Here is a 20,680-nt window from a genome sequence, read left to right on the forward strand (position 1 = left end):
AAATGGAGGCCACAGTTTGTCATTATTAATAGCTGTACAGTGTCCCATTTTGTTGTTCCCCTTTTGCTGAGTATTTGGGTTGTGTCCAGGATTTTTTTTAAATTAATATAAATAATGCTACTGTAAACATCTTTGACTCAACTACATTTGGGTTCTGTTTGGTTTTTTTAGGCAGAAAGAGGTTTTTCAGGGGGTATAAACCCCAAAAGTAGAACAAGAAATGAAAGGTATTGTAGCTGTGCTTCTACACTGCTAGTTTGCTATATTGGACCAGTTTACTCTACCATGGAAGAGACCAGATGATGCTTATATGAGCCTTCCAGAGCCCTGCCAATGGGGCCACTGTGTACAGTTGTGTAGTGTGTCAACTGCACAAAGGCCTCTGGCTGAAGGGTGACTGGGAGCTGAGGTCCAGCCTGTGCTCTGCTTGCAGAGCCATGTCCCGACCTTTGTCTAGTCATCTATTGAGAAAGGGTATCTTCTTTTGGATCTCAAAAAGGCACCACATGGACTTGTGGCAATCTTGCCTGTCAACACAGGGGTGGACTGCATGTGGTCTCAGAGGGTGAGCTCCCTGCTTCTGTCCAAGGACTGCCCACTCATGGCACTACCCTCTGGCCCCTCCTTCGGCCACCTCCACAATTGCAATCATTCTCTTCTGATCTCCAACCTTTCCAAGGGCTCTTTCCCCTGAGCTTGTGAGCATGCTTGAGTCTCTCCCATCCTTGACAATAAAATCCTTTCTTCACCTGACCTGTTCCCCTCCTCTTTTCTCTTGCATTCTCTAGCTTCTCATTACCTCAGCAGACCACACACTGGTTTCTGCCTTTATCTCACCACCAAATCTGCTTTCATCGGGGCCACCAATGTCCTCTTAATTGTCAAACCCAGTGGGTTTCTTGCTCTGCTGAAACATTCTGCTTTCTTGGTTTCTGTGACACTACCCTCTCCTGGGTCTTCAAACACCTCTAACCCCTCTATGTTTCTTCACACACTGCTCTTTCTCCACCCGCTCTGTGTCCACGGCCCCTCTCACTCTCCCTGGGTGACTTTCTCCAGACTCATCTGGTCTTGATACCTTCCAGATCTCCAACTCCATCCCTCCTCTCTCTCCACAGCATCAGAATCCTCTCTACATCTACCTGCTGGACATTTGCTCCTAAAAAGGTCTTGATCTCACCTTGTCTGCAACGGACCTCATCATCTTACAGCTAAACCTGATGGTAGAACTGTCGGTCCAGTCTAGGAGCATGAAATTAGCTTTGACTCTTCTCTCTTCCTCCCTCTGTGCTTACAATCAATCACAAATCACACACACACACACACACACACAGACAATATCACAGTTTTACCCACTCATGTTAGATTTGACCCCTTATCTCCTCTCCACCTCGTCTCTATTAAATGAGTACATTTATTTAGTGCCTGATCCATTTTAAGCAGTCAGTGGCTATTAGCGATAATGATAGTATTCTTTCCTGCACCTGCTTTTGTTAGGATTCTCATCATCTCTTACCAGAATAATGCACTGGTCACTCTGCCTCCAATCCTAGCCCTTCAGATTCATTTTCCTTGATGCTACCAGAATTATCTTTCTAAAATGAAAATTGACTATGCCTATCTCCTGCTTAAAAATGCATCACCGGTAGATTAAATTCCCACAACCTTGATTTGGTATCCAAAGCCTCCTGTGATCTGGCCCCTCTCTCTCAAGCCTCATCTCTTGCCATCTTCCTGTCCCAAACCCAATACTCCAGCAACACTACACTGCACACAGCATGCTGCTCCTAACCTCTATGCCTACATCATTCCCTCCACCTGGAATCTCCTTTCCTGCCGCTGCCTGCCTAAAACCTATTTATTTTAAAACTCAACTCAGACCAACACACTCTAGGAAATGAAGGCTAGTTTTGACAACCTCTACTCTGTATTCCCAGAATACACCACATACATCTCTATTATGACCTTATCACATTGTACTATATATATATCTGTTAATAAAGATATCTCCTCATTTGATTATGAACTTCATCTGTCTTAGTATCTTCAGAGCCAATCACAGTGCCTGGCACATAGAAAACAATAAACACAGACAGCATTGTGCAGTGTGCACTTGTGGAAGCATATGGGGGTGACCAGCTCAAATATGGGGGTGATGTGCAGCTAACAGACATGGTGCTGCTCTCAGGCACAGGGGATGTCATTGCTCCACTCTTGACCTTGAATGGGTAGGTATGGTGGGATAGAGCATTTAAGCTCTGCTGTATAAGACATAGTTGGAAATGCAACAGGGATGGGAGGTTGGGAATGGCAATAAAGTCCTTGCTCTAAGAGGTTGGGCTTAGTCTCTGGGGAGCCTGGTAGACCAGCCAGACATGACTTTGTCCTTTACACACATAAGTAAGTATCTTAGTTGCTAGTGAGACTGTGCACCTTTCCACCTAAGGATTGTTTCTCTGTGTATTTCATATTCCCTCAAACATCGATTCTCTGTTCATCTCTTTAGACCAACTGTCAAGTGGACTGAGAAACGAGAGAATTGGGGTTTTAGAGAACCACACTTCCCATCATTTTTTCCACTCTCGATCTGAAATCCTTTCACTCTTCCACATGATTCAAAACTCTTCCCCTTCAAAGTTGTATTACTTACCAGGCCATTTTGAGCAACATAAGCAGGGAGACCACTTACTAAAGCCCAGTGGTCAGGAGGTGGATTCCTGTAAAGACCAGGGACAAATGGTGACTCTCAAGGCAGGGACTGTTGGGCTGAAAACATGAGTCTGGGTCTTTGCCCTCTCCCTACTCTCTGGTGGCTCCCAGCACCCACTTACATTCAGTACACCTGGCCAAACCCAAAATGTTGGCAACCATCTTAATGTCCCAATTCAGACAGGGAAAAAAGGGCAATGAATATAACCTCTTACTGATTGCCTGCCAAGTTTGACTCTCCTAGAAAAGAGACAATGTTCTCTCCACAGGTTGTTATTGGCTGCTCAGCAAAAACAGATACCATCACTTCCCTCAAAAAGTTAGTAGCTTAATACTATGTAGAGAGTGGAAAACCTCATCTGTGGTGAGCTCCCACCATGTGCTAAACACTAAGCTGAGTGCTTTACATTTTTATTTGTCTCTCACAATATTACAATATTTGGTATTCCTACTTTTGCTTGTTAATTGTGAGAAAAATACACACAGAAAAATGCACTAAAAATTTCACCAACCAATCGTTAGAAAATGAACATCAATGAAACGACATGCACCTCAAAAATAGTATCGTCAGCACCTTGGAAGCCCCTGACCTTCCCCTCCCGATTGCCACCTTCTCCGTAACCCTAAAGGTAACCATTATTCTGACATGATAATTATCTTCTTGCTTTTCTGTAGAACTTGACCACCAAGTATGCTTTTCTGTACCCTCTAGTTTAATTTTGCCTATTTTTCAACTTCATTTAGGTGGAAACATACAATGTATATATTTTGTCTGGCTTTTTTTTTTTTTTTGGCAGCTGGCTGGTACAGAGATCAAACCCTGGACCTCGGTATTATCAGCACCACGCTCTAACCAACTGAGCTAACCGGCCAGCCCTTTGTCTGACTTCTTTTTCATGTTGCTGTAATTCATTCATTTCATCGAGTTATAGTTTTCTCTTGTATTACTGCAACATAATTTATCCAGTCAACTGTTGATAGACATTTCCCTTCCCCCTCCTCCAGTTTGGAGCTAATATAAATAGTGCTGCTATGAACACTCTGGTGCATATATTCTCTCAACTCTACATAGTATATTCCAAGGATTAGAAATAGTGGGTCGTAAGATATGCATATCTCCAACTTTACTAAATAAGGTCAAACTGTTTTCTAAAGTGATTGCACCAATTTATACTCCCATCAGTGATGCATTAGAGTTTCCTCTGATCCACATCTCTGTCAACATTTAATATTTTCAGACTTTTAAATTATAGACCTTCAGGTGGGGTTTACTGGTAACTAATCATGATTTTTTTGTTGTTTGTTTGTTTGTTTGTTTTTTGCTTTTCTCTACAAAATTTGTGAAATGGAGTGCCTTCCATAAATGTATTTGTCATTTGGATTGCTTTTTTTGTGAATTTCCTCTTTGTGTCTTTTACACATTTATTTACAGTTTATTTTTTATTGATTTGTAGGAGCTCTTTACATATTCATTTTTGTTTGTTCCTCTTTTTGTTTCTCTTTCTTTTTTCTTTTTTTCCTTTATATATTCTTTTTGTTTTTGTTTTTTTTTAAACTGGCAGCTGGCCAGCACAGTGGTCCATCCCTGGATCAGCACCATGCTCTAACCAACTGAACTAACTGGCCAGCCCCTTCTTTATATATTCTTGATATGAGCCCTTTGCCAGTTGTCTGTGTTACAAATATCTTTTCTCACACCATGACTTGCCTTTTCACTCTTTATGGTAACCAGCTTCCTTAGATGGCCCTTGGGGATTCTCACCTCCTTGTACTTATGACTTTGTATATATCCCTCCAACAATGAATCAAGGCTGGCCTCTGTGATCAACAGAATATGGTGGAGGTGAGTGTGCTATTTGTGAGACTAGATCATGAAAGGCATTGCAGCTTTCACCCGCTTGTTCTGGGGCAGTCACATGCCATGAGGTAACTCAAGTAGCCCTTCGTGGAAGACTGTGTAAAGAGGAACTGAGGTCTCCTGCCAACAGCCAGCAGCAACTCGCTAGCCCTGTCAGTGAGCTATATGGGAAGCAAATCTCCAGTTCCAGCTGAGCCTTGACATGACTGCAGCCTGAGCTCACATTTGATTATAACCCCATGAGCTACCTTGTTAAACTCTCTTATTAATTCTAATATTTTATCCATAGATTCTTTTTAATTTTCTACATTCACAGTCTTATCATCTACAAAGGATAACACTATTATTATATTTTCCTTTCCAATCTTTATACCTTTTATTTCTTTTTCTCGCCTCAATACTCTGGTCAGGTCTTTTAGTAAAAGGTTGCTAGAAGCAGTGATAGCAGTCGTCTGTGTCTTGTTCCTGATCTCATTGAGAAAGCTTTTAACATTTCACCACTAAATATGTTATTTGTTGTACTTTTTTTTTTTTAATTCTCTTTAGAAGATTAAGAAAGTTCTCTATGGAGATAATCATGTCATATTTCTCTTAATGTGGCAAATTATTATAGTTGATTTTTTTAAATGTTAAACCAAGCTTGCATTCTTGGAATAAACCCAACTGGGTAATAATACATAATTCTGTTCATATTGTTAGTCATTATTTGCTAAAATTTTATTTAGGATATTTGCACCTATGCTCACAAGTGAACTTGGTCTAGATTTTCCTTTCTGTTGGGTTTTGGCATAAAGCTTATACCAGCCACTTCTTTTTCTATTCTCATAAAATAATTTGTACGAGATTTTTATTATTTCTTCCTTAAATATTAAGCAGAACTCACCTATGAAGAAATCTGGGCCTGGAGTGTCTTTTTGGGAAGATTCTCACTTATCTTATTGTTATGAGACTATTTTGGTTTCATATTTCTTCTTATTTTGTATTTTATAGGTTTTATTTTTCTAGGAATTTGCTTATTTCATCTAAATGTAAAGTTTTTTGACATAATGTCCTTTCATTATCTTCTTAATGTCTGTGTCATTGTAGTTATGCACTCCCTTTTCATTCCTGAGACTTATTATTTGATTTTTTTTCTATTTTTCTTGTTCAGTTTTGCCAGAGATTTTTTATTTTATTAATCAATTCGAAGAATCAACTTTTGGCATTTGTTCATCACCTATCATTTTCTATTTCATTAATTTCTGGGCTTATCTTTATTTCTTCCATTCTAGACTTTCTTTTGAGTTTATTTTTCTGCTTGTTTGTCTAATGTCTTGAGATAATGTGATGAATAGCTTTGGTCTGCCCGCTCCCAGATCTGCTCTCCAACTGGTTCCTCCAGGGAAACCAAACTGTGTGGGCTATATCAACAGGCTTCCTGGCCCTCTGGCTTCTGGTTGAGTTTGGCCAATGGGGAGACCTGGCCAAACACTGGAAAGAGGAAAAATGGTGAAGTCAGGTTATTTATTTCCCTGGGGCCTCCCTGGTGTGGTCACTTTGAGCTAGTTATGTTGAGTGAAGGTCAATGCTTGTCTCAAGGTGGTTTGCTCTACATGACTCTTTCTCCTTCCAGGTTCTGGAAACAGCCCTTCAGGGCCAGAAATGGTTAACAGCTCCACCACTAACTAGCATATTTTTTTATGGTTACCTTCACTCCACCCACACCTTTATAACGTGTCTCTTTGTAAATAAACCCTCCTTGAATTACCTTAATTTGAAGGTGACACCTGTAATTTCACCTTGAGCACAATTGTACTTCATCACACAGTTTTTAATATGTAATATTTTCATTTGCTTCTGCTTTCCTCAGCACTTTCTGTCTATAAAACTAAACCTCTCTGCTCAGCTCATTGGCACACTTATTCTATTTTATGGAATGAATTGTTGCCCGATTCTAGAATTGCAGTAAAGCCAATTGAGACTTTGAAGCTAAATTTGTTGTAATTCTGTCTTTTGACAGTTGTTATGACCAAGTTCACATTCAGGCAGGTGACGACAACTACATCATGACTGCTGTGTGGCTGACAGTAGTTGTACAATATTATTGATTCTACCTCAGAAATGTCACAAAGTAGAAAACTGTGCTTTTCAGAATCAATGAAAGGTGATAGATTTCCTTCTTATCCAAACTGGCAATCTTTGCCATTTAACTGATTTATGTTTAAAGAAATGATGGATATATTTGGATTTAAATATCATCTTAAATTGTGTACTTTTTATTTTTCCTACCTGCTCTATGTTCTTTCTAAATGTTTATTTTGTCTTCCTTTGGTTTATTTATTTATTATTCAGTTTTCCCCTCTGTTAGTTTGGATGCACACACTGTGGCAGCCATTAGGGATGTTTACAAACATTCTGGCTGTCCATCCTTCTGGGTGCAGTCCCCATCCACGTGAAGTAAAGTGTGGCCATCTGACTAACTTTGGCTAACAAAATGTGAGTAGAAGAATATGTGTCACCTCCAGATGGACATTTAAGAGCCAGTGTGTGTGTTTGCCATGCTGTCTCTTCTCTTGGGCAAAGTTAGTCAATCCATTGCAAGGTTCAGAATGGTGGCTGCTTTATCAGCCTTGGTCCCTACCTGACTGAAATCCACACATTATACCCCGAACCACACCTACCAGCTGACCAGCTGGCAATGGACAGGTAGTGGGATGGTAAGATAAATCCTTGCTTTTACACTAAGGTCTTGAGGTCTTGCTATCATAGCATAGCATAGCCTATTCTGGCTGGTATAAAAAATTGTATCTGAAACAGTGTGCTGCCATAACAAAAAACCTAAAATAGGTTTGGATGACCCTACTGACTAGCCACAAAAAAACCCCCCAAAAACATAAAATCTAAAATAGGTGACACAGGTTAAGGGCTGAGTAGAAGGCATGTGTTATTAGAGGCTAGTAGGATGGGATGCTTGACAAGCAGTGACAAAACATTGAGGAAAACTGTGACCTGTGATCATCTGAAAGATAGACAATGAGTTTAATAAACTTGTAGCTCTAGAAAAGCAATTAGAAAACAGAATGGGTGAAGAGTATTCATTTGACAAGAAAAAAAAAAAAGAAGAGATGAGCTTAGAAAAGAATCAGAGAATCAGTTCTTATGTAAGCAGAAATGAAAGGGAACAGAGAGAACCAAGAAACAGGAACTTGAGCCAACTTCTCATCCTCCACCAGTAAAGGATGCACCTGGGGACTTGTTTATCTGAGTGACAGGGGATTGTTACAATTTGGTTTGGTGACCAGGGTTGACTCAGCATAGCCTATCACACCTGCTGTTTGAGGATTAAGGAGCATGTGGTAAATCCCTTCAGTTGGACAAAATACCTCAGGGGACTGAGACCAAGGGTGTGGCTCTCCCACAGAGCCTGATGGAAGCCTCAAGGAGTCTGCAATTACGTTGAGAAAGAGAGACATGTCTCTAGACAGAACTGCGGGTGTGGTTCTTGGTACATGGAGAAGATTCAAATAAATAAAAAGGCAACTGCTCTCCACCCCATCCGCATTAGCATAATGACCCTCCTTGATGGTATCAACCCTCCCTTGGTGCACTATATAAGCTCTACCACCCCTACACTTGGTGCTGTCCCCTATTTTCAGGGCAGTCCCGGGCTGTCCTCCCTTTTGAGCACAGCCCGGCAGATTTCTTTCTTTAATAAAGCTTGAATGGTACTTGGCATCTTGGCTCACTTTCTTTCAACAGTCTCATTAAGTAGATGGGAAAAAGAGGCCCGGACAGGCCACTTATTAACACTGGATGTGAGACTGCAACTTAGAGCACCTGGCTCACCATCTGGCTCATGGTGGCTTTGATCAAGCTCTTCCCTCCCTGGGGCCTCACTGCCCACCCCAGATGAATCTCTCCACCATTCCACACTGTCTCCTGACTGCCTGCTCAGCCTCTAACCAAGTGTGTGGCCTGGCTGGGTTTGGCTAGTGTTGATTCTTGGAATAAGATTCTATGGACGCTAAATAAGATTCTACGGATGCTGATAATGAGCCTGCAATTCTGTACATTTTGAGATGAAACTTACGGGATTACTTTGATGTCTTCTTTGCCATGCAGGATATAGTCAATGACCTTGTAAAAGTTAATTTCCTGGTAAAAGAGATAGAAAAATTAGACCTGACGAGTCAGAAGCAGAACTTCAATAGGAGTGTGCCCAGAAACGGGACTTCCGCTTTACCCTCACATGACCAGGGTTTTCAAGAAGCACCAAGCCTGACCGGAACTCCTCTCAGGGTGTGCCCAGGGCTCTTTGTGGTGTTCACTGTCCTCAGCTGACTCTCAAGATTCAGTGTGCTCCTTCTTGGAACCAGATCACAATGGCCAGGCGTGGGCTGGGATCTGGGGCTGGGAAAGGAGTGGGAAGTTTCCTAAGGAGATCTGGAGGTTGAGTGAAAGCAGAATGAGATAAAGATGGCTGCTTGAGTCTAGAGAGAGGGGAAATGGAAAGGAGGCTCCTGTCCCATTGATTTTTATTTTTTATTTTATTTTTTGGCAGCTGACCTTCTGCCCCATTTAGAATCATAACTAACCCAGCAGTCCCCACCTCCACGGTGCACCTCCATGGTCATGGCCCCCCTCCTCCTTCACGCCCACCACTCAGCTCCTCTCCTTGCTGTGTCATGGCTTCCAGACTTACCTTCTCCGTTGTGCCTCATGCCCCCAAGCTAACTTTCCACCTGTTCCATCCCCCCCGCCTCCCTGCATCACTAAAACTCCCATTCTCTTACAAGTAGATCTGTTCCATTATCTTACTCCCCAGCATGCCACTGGGCATTGGCAGGTGCCTCCACTCCCTAGTTGTCCAGGGAAAATCCTGTTACTTTATTAGGTCTTCTGTATGCCCAAGTGTGATTAGCAACTATTGTACCAATGGGAAAACCAAGATGCAGAGAGAAGGAAAGACTCATTCACGGCAAGATGGTGAGCCAGAATCAGAACCTAGGATCTTAACTCCCAGCTCAGTATTCTTTCAGTCATTATGTCTCTTAAGGTCAATAGCTTAAAATAGTGTTGTACTATCTGCATCACTGTCACCTAGAACAGGGCTAGATTTCTTTCTTTAATAAAGTGTGGCCCCTGGACTGGTGCCAGTCAGCAAACTAGTTGTTACCATTCCACGATGAGATAAAAACAGAAACTGAGAGTCAACATTTAGAAACTTTTATAACAGATTGACTGAGTTAGGTTAGGTCTGTTGAATCTAATTTATAAAAAAGACACACACTTTGTCTTTATAAAATTTTATTTTTCTAGTAATATATTTTTATCATATTTTGAAAAGTATCAGTCTAAAATGGATGGGAAATTTAGTTTATTTTATTTTGGGTTTTCATTGTTTTGTTTTGTTTTTCTGGCAGCTGGCTGGTACGGGGATCCAAACCCTTGACCCTGGTGTTAAGAATGGACAGGAAATATTTTTTTAAAAAGCAAAAAGCAAACTGTTCCTTTACTATAGATATTTTGAGAAGTACTGCCCTAGAGATTTAAATGCACATTCCTGGTTCCCACCCCAAGCTTCCTGACCCAGAACCTACACAAAGAGGAATTCCTGATCCAGTCAAGGATGTCTGAAAACCCCTTAGGTTGACACATGATCAACTAACTTGACCTTCTTTAGACTCTGCTCCTCAAAGCCCATTGGAGGCAGCTGCAGTGACTGAATGCTTCCAGGAGGCAAACTCTGGCTAAACAAAAGGCAGAAGCTAGAGCTGCTCCAATGGCATAAGCTCCCCCAAGGGTAATGAGCTCTCTGGAATACGAAGCATTCAAGGGGAGACTAGATAAACCCTGCAGCTTGATGAATGCAATGGAGCTAAGACTAGACCTGGAGTGAAAAGACTCATGCTCTAGTGCCCTCTGGACTTCAGTTTCCCCAGTTATAAAATTAGATCAGTGGTGTGTGTGTACATGTGGTGTGTTCGTTGCTGCTGTTAAGCTTCTTTCCCAAAACAAAGCATGGAATCTAATCATATCAAGCAGAGTTGGATGCATGGAGACCCTGCAGCTTGCATTGTTCTCTCACTCCCTTTTCTGTCCTCCCTTCTCTCCTTAACCCTTGGTCAAGGCAGCCACTGTGGAACTCTAGAGCTCTCAGGGCAATTGAGGGAGGGAAAAAAACTATACAAGATAATCCCTGAAGTCTCTCCCAACTATGATTCTAAGACTGTAGTTGGGTAGTTGGCAATATCTCTCAAAAACTGAAATGCACATATTCTTTGTCCCAGTAATTCCACATGTAGTAATGAATCCTATATATTTGAAGGTACTTGAAAAAGTTTTAAGCGGAAAAACAATTAAAAGATAACATAAGTCTTTCTGTGAACTTTTTGAAGGACACTCACATGTATACCCCCAAATGTGTGTAAAAGCATTGTTTGCCCCATTTAGGGGTCTCAGCCAGACTGCTTGAAAAAGCCTGGAGACAACGAAATGTCTATCATTCGGAGAGTGGTTAAACACATTGAATACCTGAGTGTACTGTGTATACCTTGCATGTTTCCAAAGTGAAATAGCTGTGTCTGTGCTGATAGGGAAAGACGCCAAGATGTACGGTTAAGTGGGAAGAGCAAGGTACACAGCAGAATCATCACGTTTGTCAGGGCAATGGTGGTGGAATATGTACACATCTCCATGAGTATCTAAATATCCATAGACATCCCTGGACAGATAGTCTGCTAACAGTGGCTGCCTAAGGGGAGCTGACTGGGAGGAAGGAAGGCTTGGTTTTACTGTGCTCATGTCTTACTCTTTCAATAAATATAAATAAATTTCCTTAAAAACATTTAAAAATAAATAGCAAAGTTGTGCCCCTAAGTTGTTCTAAAAAGCAAAGGTGGCTGCATTATCTACTGGGACTTTGGTAAAGCTGTGGAGGTGGAGTTCCAGGACCTTCTTGGTCATCTTTCAGCTTTGCCTTAAGGAAATCTGTCCTTGGGCCTGTGCTGTTCACTATGCTCTCAGGCAAGCTCAAGGCTCCCTGGGCCCAGCAGGCTGCCCTGCCCAGGGTTGTCAAGAGACTCTTTAGAAAGGTTAGAAATGGACAGTTTTTTTGAAGCCCACAGGAGAGTCAATTTGCTTTTACAAAAACTAACAAGATCAGTGTGCTTTAGGTAAATAGGCCTTTTTCCACACACTGTAGCTCAGTCAAGTTGCCTTCAAGGCCATATTCATGTACAAATTCATCAGTCTCTGGAAAATCAAAACTGAGCCATCAAGAGCACCCTTGTTACCTTCCACAGGAGCAGCTAACACTAGAACACAAGAGGCTTTCAAGCCACAAATGCAGCTGTAGCCAGATCATGGCACATGGAAATACACCAGTTTTAAAATGAGCTCTAGTCTTTGTTTTTTCCATGAAGCCTAATCAGCCCGTATAGCTTTTTAATTAAGACACACACACACACACACACAAACACACACACCATTTGATTTGTAAGAAGAGATGAAGTGAGATTTAGCTGCTATCAGGGAGCTTTAAAACTGAAGATTTGGGGAGGTTAATTGGTCGGAATCCAGACAAGAGCTGTATTTCTGGAGTGAATGTGGCAGATGAAGTGTGAGAGTCGTGTCAGAAGACAAAAGGGAACAGGAAAAGGCATGACTTCAGGGATAGTCTCCAGAGAGAGAAGCAGCCTGGGTTTGAATTTGTGCAAATGATTTCACCTCTTTGAATCTCAGTGTCCTCAAATTATCTCATGGGGAAAATGAAGATACCTCCTTTACAAGCTTCTTGAGAAGAGTAAATAACATAATCCAGGTAAAGTGCAGCAGACAGCAAGGCTCCACCCGGCAGCTGTGATTACATATTGGAGTGCCTCCCGTGTACATGTCAGCATGTGACTTGCTGCCGTCACCACAGCTCTGCTAGGTAAGCATGATTATCCAGTATTACAGATGGGGAAGGTGAGGCTTACAGAGTTTTCCCAAGGCCACACAACTAGCCACTGCAGCAGGGATCAGAACTCAGGCTTTGTCCCTGCAAGCCCAGACTCTTTCCAGAAGATCCACTTCTGGACAATCTTGTCACATTATGTCTGGGCCCCAGTTCAAGCCTATGTTTTCCTCATGGCTATGACCTATGTAGAGAAAAATATAACTTTAACATATGCAATTTGCTTCTGTACAAATGCTTGTTAAAAACGAGAAAACATAACTAATGCCATTTTAAGTAAGGCAGCTTTTAAGGGGTTATGTAAAGGCCAAGCAGAGTCAAGGCGGGCCCAGGCACGCTAGATTTCAGGAAGGGAGGAACCACCACCCGGTTCCAGGGACCAGCTCCTTATCTAGAGGCCTCCTGGCCTGACCACAAGAAAGATAAACGATTGGGAAATATACTGTTCCTTATCGGTGTGCCAGCCCACTAAAGACCACCAATAAATCTAAAGGTCACCTCAGATAACCCATAAGCAGTATACAACTCATCCTGTTGCAAAAGGCTGTCTAAAAAAATACTGTATAAAAAGTGCCTGTGTTAAGAGCTTGGGGCCACTCCTTTCCAGGAGACTGAGCGACCCCAGCATGCTGGAATAAACTCCTCTTGCTTGATTGCAACGGTCTCTGTCTCGCGGTCTTTGTGAGGTGAGCCATCCCGACGTGTGAGATTTGTGCACGGTGCACAGGTCTTACACCTTCACCTGGAATTGACATCACCCCATAAATGGGAAAATTAAGGACCCAAGGAATTATTTGACCAAGCTCACCCTATAGGTTAGCAACCTACCAAAACCAAAGTCCTTTGTCTTCTGGACCATGGCCTTTTCCATCACACCTAATGCTTCTTACTCTTAGAAGGACTGAGCCCTTGCTACCTGAGATGGGGAAGGATTTGGGGGAAGAAAAGTCTTAACCTGTGCTAGTGATCTCAGTGAACCCAAAAGTTCTTCAATTCGTCAAATGATAGGCAGCTCTTCATCAAATGATGGGCTGGTGTACAGTGAGAAAATGTCCTGTTCAGTTCAGTCTTAAAGACTGAGGCACTTGAGGGTGAAGAGCCAGATGAGTGAGAGCCTGACATTTCCCTGGTCATCCTGGAGTGGAGTATGACTTCTGACCTCTGACCTCAGGGCTCAGCTCAGAGAGCTGAATATCAAAGCTGCCAAGGAAACTGGAGTTAATTGAAGTTGGTGTGTCTGGAAGCTACAATGATCTCTATTCCAGTTCTTCAACTTCTAATTTTCTAGAAGATACAAATTCAGCTTGCATGTGAACTGGAGATAAAGCTCAGTGGCAACATGTTGACAAGAAGATAAGAAATAACCTCTTTTTTCAGCTATCATAAGTTCTTCATTGAGACACTCTCTTTAAAATAAGATTAACAAGAGAAAAAAAATATTTCTATTTTAACACATGCTGTATCTATCACGTGGGAGAGGTTTCAGTTTAGAAGCATTTCTCTCTTTCTTCAGTGGCTTAGGGCTTTGCTTAAACAGTATTTTAACAAAGAGACATAGACCTTAGAGGTGGCAGGACAAAGAGAAGTTTCAGGCTTCCAAAGATGGGAAGCTGTAAGAAGATAAATTTACAAGAAAGAGAAGTTTGCTCATAGACCCTCCTAGCTCTGCTTATGCCAGGCTCTGATCTGATAAGAGCTCGGAGTTATCTCCAGCAAAGACAGAATTCACATCTCTCTCTCTAGGCAGGAGCGGGTGGGGGAGTAGGAAGGTCCTCTGTCCTTCCATCTCCAGGACAGAGAGACAGAGGAAAAGGCAGACAGGCCTCCTGCGCTCTAACCTTCGTTAGCTCAACAATCCTCAGTATTTTAGAATGGAATATCTTGGTTTCCTTCGATGTCAACTATGCCAACACAAAAAAGTTGTATTTAAAAAGGAAGAGTGGGCTGGCCAGTTAGCTCAGTTGGTTAGAACACAGTGTTACAACAACAAGGTCAAGGATTCGGGTCCGCATACTGGACAGTGTAAGACTGGCCCAAAAGCGCGAATCTTACTTGTTGGGAAGGCTCATCTCACAAAGACCAGGAGACAGAGATCGCTGCAATCAAGCAAGAGGTTTTTTTATTCCAGCATGCTGGGGTTGCTCCGTCTTCAGGACAGAAGTGGCCCCGAGCTCTTAACACAAGCACTTTTTATACAGTTTGGTAGGCAGACTTTGGCAACAGGATGAGTTGTATACAGCTTATTGGTCACCTGAGGTGACCAATTCATTTTAAATTCATTGGTGGCTTTCAGTGGGGTGGTATACAGACGAGGAACTGTGGAATTGTCCAGCAGCCCACCCCTTGTGTAGTTAGGCCCTTCCTGGAACTGGGTGAACTTTGGGCGGTTTGGGAAGTCCTTTATCTGCCCTTACCAGAAAGTCCCACCCACAGGGGCTTGTAAAACCTTGCACAAGCTAATTACAGAAACAGAAAAGCTAGTCAGTTAATATTTAAGGGTGGGGGAACGGGTTCAGGTCCACAGAAAGCCATCAAAAAAAAAAAAAAAAAAGGAAAAGTATCCCCAAATAGTGTTTCTGACAGCAGCACATGATGCAATCCTTGAAGACTCCATCTTCTGACATGAAATCATGAAATTGTATGAGAATAATTTGAAACTGGATCGCAGCACGCTGCAAAGGTTGTTTTGGATAAAGCACAGCAAATACAGATTCTTAGGTTGAGACTTTTCTGGCATGCATTTGAAGCTCACAGGCAAGGGTATTAATTTTGAATTCCCAGAGTTTGAATTAAAGTGTTATCATTCACACATGCACACACACACACACACATACACAAACATGCTAGGCCCTTTATTTTGGGCAGGGTTAGGGTTGGCTAGGTGGAATCAGGCCTCCTAGGAGAAACTGATATACTATTTCACACTGACCAGAAAGTCTTATGGAAAGAACACAGGACTGAAACTCAATTCAGAGCATGACCCCCTGCTTACTTATCCTGTGAGGCCTCACCTATGGTCATTCAGTCATTCTACAGGTTCTATAGGCCATTTGAGTGCCAGGTCTGTTTATCCTGCATCATATCCATATCCCCACACATATCATTTCAGCGTCTCAAAAGTGATTTTACCTTATCTTTAAAATGAGGCAAATGGATAAAACCAAGAGGTCAGAAACTCAAATGTCTAGAGGAGCCTGATAGAAACGTACATGAGACCAAGGGACCAGATGGACATAAGAGGGAGTAGTGGGCACCGCAGCACACTTAGAGGGTTCAAGCCACATTCCAAGGAGGCAGCTGTCACTCAGCTCCAATCAGATTTATGCTGAGAAATTGTGGGTCCAGTTTTGACTGATCTTCCACCTTTTCAAAAGAAACTGAGAATCCAGATATTTATGGGAAATACAGTCATCCCTTGGCAACCATGGTGGGGGGATCGGCTCCAGGACCACCCATAGATACCAAAATCTGTGAATGCTCAAGACTCTGATATAAAATAGTGTATTAATTGCATATAACTTATGCACATCCTTCTGTATGTTGTAAATCATCTCCAGATTACTTATAATACCTAATGTAACATAAATACTACATGAATAGTTGTTATACTGTATTGGTTTTTATTTGTGTTATTTTTTATTGTTGTATTGTTATTTTTTGGTTTGTTTTTTATAAATTATTTTCAATTTGCAGTTGGTTGAATCCATGGATGTGGAGCCTGTGCATATGAAAGGCTGACTATATCTTGATTATTAAGCAATAAACACCAATCCAAATTTTTTTAAAAGTACAAACAAAAAAAAAAATTTTAAAACCTATGCAGCCAAACAAGAGTATCTATCAGCTGGAATTAGCCTTCTGGCTACGAATTCATACATTCTAAATTAGATATGAAATTTCTTTCCAGCTCTAATTGACAGGAATTTAGAATCATAAACAACTAGGTTGTTTGATCTCTCTGGGGCTCTTTCCCTATTGTGGAGTGAGAATATTGATTCTTGCTTGGTACCCCACCAGGTTACTGTAAAATTCCTGCAAGGCACTCAAAACACTTTGCAAATGACAGGACTTGGCGATTGTAACAAATTATTCTAACCTTAAGGGAGATGACCCAGCACAGAGAAGATAAATATCTTTGTGATGAAGAAATGCCCTTTAGTAAAGTCTAAGTGTTTTGCATTTGAATTCTTGTTTTCGTTTTTGTTTTGGGAGGAGGGAATTGGAACGCTTGACCTTGCATTTGAATTTCACTACACTTTTGATCATATCAAAAAGGTCGGAGAGAGACCTACCCTTCCATCCGGAGTCCTGGGACCAGAGTAGGGTGCAACCTCACCCATGAGAACTGGCCACACGTCAAAAAATTCCTAGGAGTGAAAAGAGCAATAATTAATGCTATGAAAACAGAGCAAGAAAGGGAGATGAAGAAAAGTAGTCCCACCTATATTAATTATCACTGAAATTTGGAAAGCACGAAGAGCTCAGTGAAACCTAAACTTCAAAGGGCTGCAAGACTCCTAGAATTAAAGGATAATCACATCTGCCCTTCAAAATATTGATGAACTAGGCTTGTCTAATCATTAGCCAAAAGCATGGGGGCTAAGTTGGGGTACCCTCAGTGTTGTGGGACATGAGAGGGAAAGTGGGGTCTCCATGGCTAAGAAATTTACCTGAAGGACATGCTAATTATGTGACTGAAAACCTTGCAGTATGATTTATAGCAGTAAGAAACTAGAAACAATCTGTGTCTGATAAAAGGGGATTTATTAAATCAATTATTGCACATCTATTAACTATGATGTTACACATGTTTATGTATTGATTGAAAAGATGTCTATGACACACTGAGTGAAAAATGTGAGTTGCCAAAAAAAAATCACGTGACCTCAATGTTTAATTATATATAGAAAATGCTGAGAACAAATTACAATAAAGCATTTCCAACTGGTTTTCTCTTGGTGATTGCAATGAGACTGTAATTTATTTAGAAATTTTTCCATAATAAACATATTGCTTTTGTAATCAGAAAAATACATATATATTTTTCCAAATAAGGAAGAAAAAAGATAAAATGGTACCCAGTATGGACAGGTAGATTTCTATCTGTGATCCAGCAAGAAAGGCTGACATCTATAGGGCAAGTGGATGTTAAAGCAAAATAAGTGCTCACTTTGGCAGCACGTGCACTAAAATTGGAAGGATACAGACAAAATTAGCATGGTGCCCCCTGCACAAGAAAGACATGCATATTTGTGAAGCGTTCCATATTTAAAAAAAATTAAAATGAGGCAAAATGAGCAAGAGGCCATTAGCCTGAGGCTATCTCTGTGCTTTCATGTACAGAGATGAATAGGCATAGTTTGTGCCCTGGAGGAACTTACTGTCTCAGAAGGAAGACAATCAAGTACTGGTTTTAACTACAGTAAGGTAGATGGGGGTAAGAACAAAGAAGTAATGGAAGAAGAGTATTAAATGCTAGAGGAGCCCAGAAGTCTGACTCTTTGTGGGTAATAGATCTGCTACATAACCAGCGCCACTTTAGATAAGACCAAGTACGAAATGGCGCTGCCCACCTCCTCCCCTCCCCTTCCCCCTTCCCTTTAGGAGAAGCCTCCTGACTTAAACAGAAACTCCTTTTGCTTCCTCAAGGACGCAGTTCTCCACCCCATCCACATTAGCATAATGACCCTCCTTGATGGTATCAGCCAGCCCTTGGCACACTATACAAGCTCTACCACACTCACACCTGCTGCTGTCCCACATTTTTAGGGCAGCCCTGGGCTGCCTGTCACTCTGAACACAGCCTGGCAGATTTCTTTCTTTAACAAAGCTTGAACAGTACCCGGCGTCTCGGCTCACTTTCTTTCAGTGTGGTCAAACACTGAGTGGATCTGAAGATTATCTGAAGGGGAAGAGCACTTGTCAAGTAAGGGGTTGAGAGGACAGTGGGAATATCTATGACCTCTCCCTCTTCCCCACCCCCATCCTTGCCTCCCTCCCCTTCCCCCCAGCTTTTTTCATCCTTTCTTTCTTAACAGCTTTATTGAGATATAATTCACATGCCATACAATTCATCCATTTAAAGTGTACAATAGCTTTAATGACATTTTTCATAATGTCAATTGCTCAGGTAAAAGCTTTGCTATGTGGGGGACAGGTTCCTAGAGTGATTGTAGGCAGCCTAGTCAACTTCTAATTGCTAAGTGGCTCCATCTTTGGGGATGTTTAAATCAGAATATTCTTGCTTAAATGTGGTTTTCCCTTCTGAGAGGGAGTTCAAAAGAAACTGAGGGCAGAACAATACAGCATAGAACAGCCTGGAATCAAATCGTGCTGCAAACTGGGCACCTTGAAATGGAGTCTTATGAATTACACTACTCAGAAACTCTTTTGATTAAAAAGGAATTATGTATTTGTATGGATTCATTCATCTGTTACTTCCTGAAGCAGAAGCAAAGGGCAAATTGCTGGAGTTAGCAATATTTAGCCAGATAATTATGAATCAAGAGTATGCCAAAATCAGACCAATGGCTGCACTAGAATTAGAGGTTCCCTAAAATCTGTATATGGACGATCTGCACCACAGACATTTAGAGAGGTATCTTAAAGGTAAAAATCAGAAAAATAGATTTATGTGTATATGGAAATCTGGTATACTATAAAGTGGCTTATCAAAACGGTGACACATCAAAATAGTGGATAAAGGGTGAACTGTTCTTTAAGTGGAGAAATATGGGGCAGAACTACAAAATTTACCCCTATCTCATACCATACACATACTTAATTTCAGTATAAATAAAAAGTTAAACTATACTAATCAAAGCTATAAAAATACTAAAAGATAACACAAGATTATTTTAGATTAAGTCTTTCCTAAAAAAACCCAAAACTCAGAAGCCATAAAAGAACACTTAAATCTTCTGTATGATAAAAGATGTCATGAACAAAGTTAAAATATAATCCACAGACAGGGAAAAAAATGTTTGCAGCATATGTGACATATATACATAATCTCTATCTTTATAAAACACTTCTGTAAATTAATAAAAAATAGACAGTTTTAAAGATGGGCAAGTGATATGTCTGGGAATACATGAAAGAAAAAAATCAAATCACAAACAAACATATAAAATATATTTACTCTCACTAGTAATCAGTGAAAAAACAATTGGAAGGGGAAAAAAACATTTTTTGCCCATTCAGATGGAAAAAATTAAAATATTTATAATGTCAAGAATTGGTAAGAGTTTGGGGAAATGGAATTCTCATGCAGTATGAATGAGATTGTATAACTGTATAGCCATTAGAGGGAAAATTTTGGGAAAAGAAAAACAAAAAATTAGTTATTCCACTTCTACAACTCTATTCTACAAATACTCTTGGTCAAGTACTCAAGGACTCAACTCCAAGGCTGTTCATTACAGCATTGTCTTTAATTGCAAGAATATTTAGAAATAATTGTAACACCCAGCAATAGGTGAAAGTATAAGTTAATTTTGGTATATTCATACTGAAATATTCATATTGAAAAGAATGAGATAAATCCATATAGACTACAGAACAAAGAAAAAGTATTTCCACTTCTGTTAATGGTGACTAGTTTGATTCAGACCAATCTTCCAACTAGAAAATTATAAAATCAGAACTGTATGTATGGGTATGTGTGTGTACAAATATTTATATCAAGGAATCAGAACTAGCAAAGCAGTAAGAACTTAATGGGCCAAGGTCTCCGAGAGAAGGGAAACCCAGACATGTGAGCTTGACACCTGATTCAACTTTTCCTTCTGGCCCATTTAGTGATACCAAAGGTGCTACTGAGCAGCTAAGAAGCTGAGCAAAGCTTCAGGAGACTCACTGGGTGAGGAGGACAAAATTGGAATTCAGGTCCTGCTAAGGAGGAGAGATCCTTAAAAACACTCCAGGCTGGGATGCACCCCACCCTCACCCCAACTCCGGCTGAAAAGGTTTCTATCCTAGGAGTGGAAGTGAACCAGAAGTAAACCAGCCTCACAAAGACTGAAGACCAGCTTCAAATTAGTCTGATCCCTCATTGGATTGAGGTTCTCTGCCTTTACCCCAGCTGCTTGTTGGAAGTGAAATAAATAATTCCCTTTGAAGGAAGATAACATTTCTCAGAGTCTCAATTTATCTGTATAATTTTTCATACATGTCTC

The 20,680-nt window shown here is 41.0% G+C and overlaps 1 protein-coding gene and 1 non-coding gene across 3 annotated transcripts in view; one reads left to right on the forward strand and one right to left on the reverse strand.

The window, feature by feature from the left end:
* The window catches only part of PDE6A (phosphodiesterase 6A), a 65,218-nt gene that overhangs the window by 32,718 nt on the left and 11,820 nt on the right, over window positions 1–20,680 (reverse strand). For both annotated transcript variants that reach the window (XM_063086236.1, XM_063086235.1), the window contains 3 exons: window positions 16,796–16,870; window positions 8,637–8,701; window positions 2,651–2,717 (listed from right to left, as the gene is read on the reverse strand). In XM_063086236.1, coding sequence (XP_062942306.1) covers window positions 2,651–2,717; window positions 8,637–8,701; window positions 16,796–16,870 — 207 coding nt within the window. The remainder of the gene's footprint in view (window positions 1–2,650; window positions 2,718–8,636; window positions 8,702–16,795; window positions 16,871–20,680) is intronic.
* LOC134371322 (U6 spliceosomal RNA) lies at window positions 17,666–17,775 on the forward strand. The gene has a single exon (XR_010022760.1). It is a non-coding gene; the product is annotated as a U6 spliceosomal RNA (small nuclear RNA).

This window comes from Cynocephalus volans, chromosome 2, assembly GCF_027409185.1.
Source record: "Cynocephalus volans isolate mCynVol1 chromosome 2, mCynVol1.pri, whole genome shotgun sequence".
Classification (NCBI taxonomy): Eukaryota; Metazoa; Chordata; class Mammalia; order Dermoptera; family Cynocephalidae; genus Cynocephalus; species Cynocephalus volans.